The sequence below is a fragment of the Hemitrygon akajei genome, chromosome 11 (genome assembly GCF_048418815.1).
Source record: "Hemitrygon akajei chromosome 11, sHemAka1.3, whole genome shotgun sequence".
Classification (NCBI taxonomy): domain Eukaryota; kingdom Metazoa; phylum Chordata; class Chondrichthyes; order Myliobatiformes; family Dasyatidae; genus Hemitrygon; species Hemitrygon akajei.
The window spans coordinates 167820614-167831395 of NC_133134.1; the positions used below are offsets into that span (position 1 = coordinate 167820614).

General features: G+C 45.3%; 1 protein-coding gene across 1 annotated transcript in view; it reads right to left on the minus strand.

The window, feature by feature from the left end:
- Positions 1–8938, minus strand: part of psmf1 (proteasome inhibitor subunit 1) — a 62337-nt gene extending 53399 nt beyond the window's left edge. The window contains exons 1-3 of the mRNA XM_073062200.1: positions 8748–8938; positions 4184–4336; positions 1454–1536 (exon numbers count right to left, since the gene is read on the minus strand). Coding sequence (XP_072918301.1) covers positions 1454–1536; positions 4184–4336; positions 8748–8876 — 365 coding nt within the window. The 5' untranslated portion in view covers positions 8877–8938. The remainder of the gene's footprint in view (positions 1–1453; positions 1537–4183; positions 4337–8747) is intronic.
- Between the last annotated feature and the right edge of the window lie 1844 nt (positions 8939–10782).

Below are 10782 nucleotides of genomic sequence, written 5' to 3' on the forward strand. Positions count from 1 at the left end.
AAGTTACACCTTCCCAGAGAAGCCCATCTTCCTGGGCTTTAGTTAGTCCTTGCAATGCAGAACTAAGTGCAAACATTTTATAAAAGCTAATTTCTTCAGAATAATAAACCAAGTACTGGAAATATTCAAGTAGCATTTGCAAGAAAAAGTGTTAACATTTTAGACCAAAGATATTTTGACAGAGCTAGGAGAGAGAAAATGAAAATACAATAAAGGATAAACACTAGGGATTCTGCAGCTGCAGGACATCCAAAGCAACACACACACCCCCACACCCCCCCCCCCACCCACACACACAAAAAAAATACTGGAGCAGCTCAGCAGGGCAGGCAGCATCTATGGAGAGGAATGAACAGTTGGCACTTTGAGTCGAGGCTCTTCATCAGGACTCAACGAAGGGCCCTCAATCTAAAACATTAATTCAGTTTCTGTTTCCACAGATGCTTGCAAATGTGCTGGGAGGTCCAGTTTTTGGGTTTTCTTTCTAAATGCATATTTCCTGCTTCTGCAGGTGTTTTGATGTTCATCAGATTCCAGCTAAAATGTACTGAAGATCAAAAAAAAAATCGGTCACTGAAATCAGACACCCTAGTTGGTGGAAAGAGGATTAAAGCATGTTTGATGGTGCTCACACTTTTAAAACAGTTTGACAGACCAACTAGAATGGATTTGCGAACCCCATTTATATTTTTATACTTACAGATACAGCACCTTTCGGCCTAATGAGTCCGCACTGGCGATTAGACCCTTGTGAACAATTAAATCGTTAACCCATACATCTTTGGAAAGTGGGGGGAAACTGGAGCACCTGAAGGAAAGTCACAGTCATAGGGGGAGCAAAGAAACTCTTTACAGACAGCAGCAGGAATTGAACCCTGTAACTGTTACACTACCACGTCACCATAGTAGCATGGAACTTAGCATGATGCTATTACAGCTTGAGCACTGGCGTTCACAGTTCAATTCTGACGCTGTCCGTAAGAAGTTTGTACGTTCTTCCCATGAGCATGTGGGCTTGTGCCAGATACTCCAGTTTCCTCACACAGTCCAAAGATGTACCAGTTCATCGGTTGATTGGTCATTGTAAGTTGTCCTGTCATTAGCTCAGGGTTAAATAAATAGGGTGTTGGGCAGTGCAGCTCACTGGGCCAGAAGGACCTGTTTCATGCTGTATCACTAAATCCACTGGCCCATTATTTAATAGTAAGGGTCCATGGCATAAAAAAGGTTGGGGACCCCAGCTCTAAATAAATAAATAAACATGTAATACATTTTAGATTAGTTGCCCCACTATAGAAAATCTAAACTAATAACCGTACTTCAGGGTAGCAAGTTATGAGGAAAACTGAGACCCTGGTTCTTATTGACAATTCAACCCACTAATATGCTATATGTTATACTTCATATAGTGTGTAGTACTAGCATCAAAAACAAGCTCTTCTTGTATATTTACCTGTCATATTGCTGCAGGTGCTCTGAGCTGATATAGTCATCTAAATTCACTGTTAAATCTACAACCTGTTCAGACTGGCAATTCTGAAAAGCGAGAAAAAAATTAGCAATAGAATGAATTGATCAAGAGACAGTTAGAGACGGACGAGAAAGACCACTTGGTCCACTCTGATTCATCCATCCAGCTTTCCAATACATCTAACTGCCTTTATCACTTCGGCCAATCTTCAAATCAAGTATTTGTTATGTATGTGCGCAACAACAATGACAACAGAGTAGTATTCAATGTTAGCCACTGTTGTCGAGTCCACATTTCAGCTTGGCAGGCCTGGTTTGGCACTCCCTGACAATGTGTACCATGGCCAACGTATCTCAGGAAAAATGTTTAAATACCACTGCTCCGTTATCATTCTTGCTCCACAGATACGTTACTGTATTTGTCATTCCTCTCAGGAAAAACTATTTTCTGGCACCTACTCTTTTTTTTAAAATTAATTGCTCTTTTTATGGGCTAGCTTGACTACCATCCTAATTTATTGTTGTTTGGATTGACCACTTCTACACATACAGGTAGCACTAGATCACTCGAGTTAAGTATGATGTCCTTCTAAGGGGTTGTCTATTAGTTGGTCCTCGTGTGGCTGTAGAGGCTGATCAAGAATCCCCATATTCTGGTGCAGTGTGGGCAAGAGTAAGTGGTGGCTGTGGTTAAGTCTTTTATTTGTACATATAAGTACCTCAATAAGGAAAATTAAAACATTCAATTGCCTTTCTTCACAGATTAGGTCTTTGGCACAATAACCTGCATTTATGTAGCTGCATATAACATAACACAGCACTCCTGTTTACTTAGGAGGGATATCAGACAGACATTGGCACTGAGCCACTTAAGGTGACTTCAATCAAAATCTCAAAGAAGCAGGTTTCAACAAGTAAAAATGCAAAACAGATAGAAAAGTTTAGAGATTTACAATTCTAACCTAGGAGTCTCATTAGCTGACGGCATAACGACTAGTACAGGGTGATAAAAATTCAGACAGGTGCAAGGGACCAGAATCTTAAGAGTTGAACCGGGAAATAGACAGGAAAACACAAGACCACCGGGGCTTTGAAAACAAAAGAAAAAATTGAAATTACAAATTCATCCTTGTGCTCTGTATATGCTCTACAAAACCCAAAGGTCTCCAAGACTAAAGCTTCATTCAGCCTTTGTCATCATTAGAAACCTACCGCTTTGGCCATAGACTAAATCATGTTTGCTTTTGTTGGTCTGCACTTGGTGTGACTGAATCTTGGATGCTATAGATCTCTTCAATATTTAAATACCTCAGTACTCCATGTTCCAATAATACCTAGAATACGGTAGTGACCACTCTTCAATAGACTTCATCAGCTGCAAGGTACACTGGGCACCCTTTTAGGTCACAAAAAATGATTCTGGACTCCTGCACATACCTGAATTTTAACAGGTTAGCACAGGCAGTTATGCCTTCAGCTGCCACGCCTAATGTCTGCATTTCTCAACTGAACCCTCACTCTTTCTATTAATCTTCTCGCCTACATGCTCCTGAAAACGTATTTCTATTTCATCCCCTTTTCAACCTGAATTGTCAGATAATGGTAAGCCCACTATTTGAGGAATTTCTCCATTCAGATCGTTCCCCATGCCCATTACTGATCCATTATCACCAAATAATCAGAATAACATCCAGATTGCTTCTTAATCCAGAACTGGTAATGACTACTGAGAGTATTTGTAGCTCCAGTTCTAAGCAACAACCATCATTGACATAGCATACTTAGTACAAAAAAATTGTCTTACACATCCACATTCAGCTATCCCACAACTCATAAGACAGTACAGGCCCTTCAGCCTACCATGCTGTGCTGACCTTTTAACCAATTCTGAGATTAATCTAATCCTCCATTCTTCTACCATCCACGTGTCTATCTAAGTTTCTTAAAATGCCCACAAGAAGACCATAAGATATAGGAGCAGAATTAGGCCATTTGGCCTGTTGAGTCTGCTCCACATTTGTATCTGCTCTACAACCATCCTGGGCACATTACATGGACCCACCACTCTCTGTGAAAAGAACTTACTTTTGACATCTCCTCTATGCTTTCCTCCAATCATGAGCCTTTATATTAGCCAATTTCACTCTGAGAAAACATCTTTGGCTGTCCAATCAATCTATGCCTCTTGTCATCTTATACACCTTATATCAAGTCACCTCTCCTCCTCCTCCTTCACTCCAAAGAGAAAAGCCCTAGCTTGATCAACCTATCCTCATAAGACATGTGCTCTAATCCAGAGAGCATCCTGGTAAATCTCCTCTGTACCCTCCCTAAAGCCTCCACATCCTTCCTATGAGGCAATCACAACTGAACACAATTCTCCAAGCATATTCAGCTCTCTAACTGCTCAATCTGAACCTTTTCAACAAATAATTAAATTCACAAACAGTACTGCCCGGAATGGCAACAATTCACCTTTGCCCTTCCTGATTTCTCTGCAACTTTGACATCATCCTCCACCAAAACTTCAACTCCATTGGATCAGTTCTGCTTGACATCACCTTGATTGTGCAAGTATCTTTTGCAATGGTTTCCTCTTCCCTCTCCTGCACATTAACCAATGGAGTTCCATATGTTGGCAACTCAAGCTTCTGATCAGAGATCACACTTCTAATAAATATTAGACACTAGATTAATTATATACTGCACTTACCATAACATTAATGATCAGACTGGCACCTACAGCCATTGCCTTTAGCAGGAGCACTGTCTGATTGTTGTCGGAACGGTAACGCAGTGTGTACAGTTCCTGACTTGCATTCCAGCCCATGGGTAACAGCTCCTTCTGCTTATCATCAGCTGAGGCCTGCGGAGGGTTGCCACATACAGTTCTGTAAAATCAATCGCATCGCAAGACAAACTATCTTCCCATTAAAAGGTGACCTACTAACTCTCAAGTATTTGGAATGTGGGAGGAAACTGGAGCACCCGGAGGAAGCCCACAGTCTGTCCAAACTTACAGTGGCAGGAATTGAACCTATAGCTCGCAGGCGCTGTGAAGTGTTACACTAACAGCTACGCTACCATGCCACTCTGGCCTTCACTGATATTAATTCTCCTCCTAGTTACTTAAAGAGCGCTTTTAATTGTGTGTCTATTTCAGATTGAGAAAGGAACTAAATAGAGATAAAGATTAGCTTTATTTGTACATTGAAACATATAATGAAATAACGTTGTCAGTGTCAGATCAAATCAGCGAGGATTGTGCTGGGTAGCCCACGTGTTGCCGAACTTCCTGAGCCAACGCAACATGCCCAAAACTCACAAACCCTAACCGCGTGTCTTTAGAAAGTAGGAGCAAGCCAGAGCACCTGGAGGAAATCCACACAGTCAGGGGCAGAACATACAAATTCCTCATAGACAGCGGTGGGTATCGCATTCCAATCTTACAGTTTGCACTGAAGTGATGCATTAGCCACCACAGGGATAAAAACAGTAAGGGAATGGAACAGACTTTTTGGGATGGACGGCCAGTGACTGCTATGACAGTAGAATTGGCTTTAAGTAGTTTTGTCAAAATATTGGAACTAAGTAGATTCTACAGCACAGGAAAAATAGTAGTGGTTATTGAATATCATGGTAGTACCCTTCGGCCGGTCATCTCCAGCTGCTTCATCAGTGAAGGCCAGAGTGGCATGGTAACGTAGCTGTTAGTGTAACACTTCACAGCGCCTGCGAGCTAGGTTCAATTCCTGCCACTGTCTGTAAGTTTGTACAGACTGCAGGTTTCCTCTGGGTGCTCCGGTTTCCTCCCACATTCCAAAGACGCAAGAGTTGGTAGGTCAATTAGTCACAAGGTGTAACTGGGTGGCGCAGGCTTGTTGAGCCACAAAGGCCCATCAACATGCTGTTACTTCTTAAAATGACCTGACTTCCACCATTACGTCAGCTGTGTGAGTGCACAATGTTGATTCTGTTCTCAGCTCTTCAGAAAAATGGTGCACCCCACATTTTCACATGTAAGCTTAAAAGTGATAAGTAGGAAGGGAGAAGCATAAAGGATTCCTGTCCTGTTGATTTGTTGTGCCAACCAGTCCTGATGGCACTTCACTTGTCACCTCATCTCAGTTTTAACGCACACAAAATGCTGGAGGAATTCAGCAGGTTAGGCAACATCTATAGAAAGGAAATCAAAGTTTCCCTCCACAGATGCTGCCTGACCTGCTGAGTATTTCTAACAGCGTCTACTTCACACTTCCAGACCTGCAGTGTTTTCTGTTTTACAGTTCCTCTTTAAGAGAAGTTTGGATAGATATGGGGGACTAGGAGGGAATGTGGTCTTTGGGTGCGCGGAGATGAGACTACTAAACAGAAGATCAGATCGTATGGACCGAATTGGCTGAAGGGCCTGTTTCTGTGCTGTAATACTCTATAACCTCCACACTGCTGCTTGTTTACAGGTTTCCAGTACCAGCAGCTTCATTTTAATTTTGAAATACTGTGATTGGGATGGGTGTCCCATACTGAATGACCATCTTCCAACTAATCAAGACTGTTCCACCATCTACAAAGCACAAGTCCAAACAATGACGATATATTCTCCAACTGCTGGATGAGTGCATTGCCAATTAAGTTCAGAAGCTTAACACCATCTAGAAAAAGGCAGCCATCTTAATTGGTACATCATTAACCACCTTCATTCTCTCCACCACTTGGTTGGTGGCTGTCTCTCGGGGTCTGAGGAAGACTAAACATTGTGAAGTCACCTGTGGATACGCGTGTGGCTTCGGAGGCCGAAGCACGCGTGTGGTTGCAGATTGGACATGGAATGGCTATTATTAGAACAGGTGCATTCTCAGCTTTGTGTTGTCGGTCTCGTGCTACTGCAAGGCGCCCATTTCAGTCATCCTCAAAGTCAGATACAGCTTTTCTGGTCGGGGCACGCAACGCAGCCCTGTCGGTTGCGGACTCCTCAAGTTGTTGAGGCTGGAGGTCTGCCCATTTGATGTACGACTTCAAATTGTCTTTGTATCTTTTTTTGGGGTGGCCCTGATTGTGACTGCCATGCTCAAGCTCACTGTAGAGCAGCTGCCTGGGGATTCTTGTTTCACCCACGCGGATTACATGACCTGTCCAGCATAGTTGGGTCTGGAGGATCCTTGCCTCAATGCTTGTGCTGTTGCTTCCACCACTAGCAAATGTAGGCAAGTCACACATGATGGAAAGTTTTGGAAACACTTCTCAAGTAACGTACAGAGGACTAAGAATACAGGGGTTATTTAAAGAAAGTTACTAAGGATGTTGCAAATGCTTTAGTTGCAATCTGCCAAAATTATTTTAGTTCTAGCTAAACTACAGTAACAGGCCTTTCCAGCCCAATGAGCTCACACCACCCATGTGACCAATTAACTCTATACGTCATTGGAACGTGGGAGGAAACTACAGCATAGGGAAGAAACATGAGGTTAGGGGCTGAACACACAAACTGCTTACAGATGGTGGTGGGAATTGAACCCAGATAGCTGGTGCTTTTGTAGCATTTCACTAAACACCCAAACATCAGAAAATTGTATCTGTTACTCAACAATAAATATCACTTAGAATCAGAATCAATTTGGCACAGCATGAACAGAGCCGATCACTCCATCTTAGGCAGAACATGCTGTCCTTGGGAAAGGAAATTTAGCAAAACAATTTTAAAACTCGAAGGGGAAAATTACAAGCTAAGATATCAAAACTGAGGGGTGTCATTCCCAAATTTCAGAAGGTTTAGTGTTGACATCATCTAGATTAGTTAGTTGGGGAGGATCAATTTTTACTAGTCAGGGAGCTTGAGATGTTAGGCCTCTGCTGCTTGGGGTCAAGTTTATTGTCATTTAACTATATACCTGTTTATAACCATATAATGTATATAGAAACCAGAAAATGTTTCTCTGAACCAGGGTGTAAAGTACATCAGTACACATATGACAACTTATGAAGTTCAACCATGGATGTTACATCCTAGCTCTCTAGGTATGCAAGCCAGGGCAGTAGGATGTGGAGAGCAAGCTGTTAGCATGTAGCAGGCTCCCCTTCTCCACCCAACTGATGTATCCAAAAGTCGAGCACAGACCAATAAAGTTTGACGCTAGCAACATCGTAGGAGTTGCCAGTCAGCATTGACCTCAACATAGGACTGCCTTAGGGATTACAGCTCCAGATTTTTCCCTTGGGATTTACTCCTGAAGCCTTCCCCATGAGTGAGTATAACCGCAAGGCAGCGGAGGTCTGAGATCAGTTTTCCTTCTCCTAGATGAGCTGCCAACCACAGCTGACAGGACCCACCTGCCTGAAGTAACTGCTTTTGAGGCACCAGAAACCCGCCTTTGCCCCTTCTCCTATCAGTAGGAAACGGTTCCCCCAAGGTTAGTAGCTCAACCACACGCGAAGGCCGGGAGCTGGACTTGGTTGTCAGAGGCGCACACCATTGGGAGGTGGAGGGAGCTTATCCCCATTACTATTCTAGGGTGATAGGGCATGGTCTAAAAATTTTAAGTTAGACTTTTTGGAATTGAAGTTAGGAAAAACTTCTAAATGCAAATGGTGGTGATCAACAACTATAAGGACAGCATCTATCCCACTGTTATAAACACTACAGAATGGTCCCCTACTATAAAATGGTCTCTTGACGTCACAATCCATCTTACCTACCTGCACTTTCTCTGTAAACATAACACCTTATTCTGATTCTGTTGTTTTACCCTGTGTTGTATAATCTGTATGGACGTTATGCAAGACAAGACTGTCACTGTATCAGCACAGAAAGTCCTTTCCGTCCGTGTTAAACTCTTATTCTGTCTAGCTCCATCGACCCGCACCTGGACTCCGCCCTCGATACTCCTTCCATCCATGTACTTAACCAATTTATATTATGAGTAATCTTTCAATAAATTTGGGGACATTTTCTGAAATTAAATGAGCTCTACAAACGTAATAGTCTTGCTTTGGATATTCTGCAGCCGCCAGTACCAATACACTAAGGTACCCTGCATTGTCGCTCAGGGCTCCTGCTCCCTCATTACCCCTGTCCAAGGGGGCTCGGTTCCTGCGCTCTCTCCGGACCCGGGGAGTTGTTTTGCCCTGCCGGCCCACCCTGCGTTATGTGGGGCAAGGAAAGAGGGGTCGGGCTGCGGCCAACGAACGGTACCGCCAGGCAGTCAAGCCGCACTTTCGGTTTCGTTTCCCCGTCAGCCGGGAGCCCAGGCCGGCCTCCAGAGCCTCAGCCTCCCTCTCACCTGGTCCCCGGTCCCCAGGCACTTGAAGCCGGCCCGGATGAGCTCCCAGTGAACGAAGCAGATCAGCGGGTCCCGCGAAGAAACCAGGTCGCGGGCAACCGAGTGGTAAAGCAGCTCCAGACCGGCCATGATGTCGGGAACGTGCGCACTCGAGCTCGGAGGCGGGGACGCGGCGTATCGGAGGCGCGCGCTCTGGGGTAAAGGCGCGGGCGCGCACGCTTTAAAGGGCAGGGCTGGACGTGCACGCGAAGTCAGAGGCGCGTGCGTGCTTTAGAGGGCGCGCCCATGAGAGACAGGTGCGCGCGCGCTTTGGAGGACGCGCCCGTGAGGGACAGGTGCGCGTGCACGCTTTGGAGGGCGCGCCCATGAGAGTCAGAGGCGGGGGAGCGTGCGCTGACTCTATCCAAGTCATGAACCAGCTCCAGGGGAACTACAAACAGTGACCTTTCACTCCGGTCTTCTCCTATCATTTCCCCCTCCCCCCACTACTGTCAAATCTCTTACTATCTCCCCTTTCGGTTAGTCCTGACGAAGGGTCTCGGCCCGAAACGTCGACAGTGTTTCTCCCTATAGATGCTGCCTGGCCTGCTGTGTTCCACCAGCATTTTGTGTGTGTTGGAGTGAAAGATGTGCGTGGTGGTGGGATCGCACTGGAGGTGGCAGAAGTTTTGGAGAATTATGTGCTAGACCTGGAGGCTGGTGGGATGGTAGGTGAGGACTAGAGGAACCCTATCCCTAGTAGGGTGATGGGAGGATGGGGTAAGAGAAGACATGCATGAAATGGAAGGGATGCGGTTGAGGGCAGTGTTGATGGTGGAGGAAGGGAAGCCCCTTTCTTTGAAAAAGGAGAACATCTCCTTCATTCTAGAATGAAAAACCTCATCCTGAGAGCAGATGAAGTGGAGACAGAGAAATTGAGAAAAGGGGATGGTGTTTTCTCAAGTAACAGGGTGGGACAAAATATAGTCCAGGTAAACACGTGCAAACACACTGGAGGAACTCAGCAGGTCGGGCAGCATCCGTGGAAACGAGTAGTCAACGTTTCCGACCGAGACCCTTCATCAGACTGAAGAGGGAGGGAGCAGGGGCCCTATAAAGAAGGTGAGGGGAGGGTGGGAAGGAGAAGGCTGGTAGGTGCCAGGTGATAAATCAATCAGAGGAAAGATAAAGGGGTGGGGGAGGGGAAGCAGTAGTGTAAGGGGAAGCAGGCGCTATCGGTAGTAGAAGAAGACAATCATGAAAGAGGCGATAGGCAGCTGGAGGAGGAGGCAGAGTGAAAGTGGGATGGGGAAGGGAGAGGGAGGGAATTACCAGAAGTTGGAGAATTAGATGTTCATACCAAGGAGCTGGAGACTACCCAGACTGTATATGAGGTGTTGCTCCTCCAACCTGAGTTTGGCCTCATCATGGCCGTAGAGGAGGCCATGTATGGACATATCCGAATGGGAATGTGAAGCAGAGTTGAAGTGGGTGGCAACCAGGAGATCCTGTCTGTTATGACGGACGGAGCGGAGGTGCTTGATGAAGCGGTCCCCCAATCTGCGTCGGGTCTCGCCGATGTAGAGGAGGCCGCACTGGGAGCACCGGATGCACTAGATTGCAATAGATGCACCGGATTGTATGTATTGATTTGACCACAGCATCTGCAGTGTACTTTGTGTATGGTCCAGGTAGCTGTGAGAGTCTGTGGATTTATAACAGATATCAGTGAATAAGCTGTCTCCAGAGATAGAAACAGTAAGATTGAGAACAGGGAGGGAGGTGTCAGAAATGGACCAGATAAATTTGAGGGCAGGGTGGAAGTTGGAGGCAAAGTGGATGAAGTCAATGAGTTCAGCATGGGTGCAGGAAGCAGCACCAATGCAGTCATCGATGTTGCATAGGAAAAGTGCAGGACAGTCACCAGTGTAGGCTTGGAACATAGATTGTTCCATGTAGCCGACAAACAGGCAGGCGTAGCTGAGATCCATGCAAGTGCCCATGGCTACCCCTTTTGTTTGAAGGAAGTGGGAGGACCCGATGGAGAAATTATTAA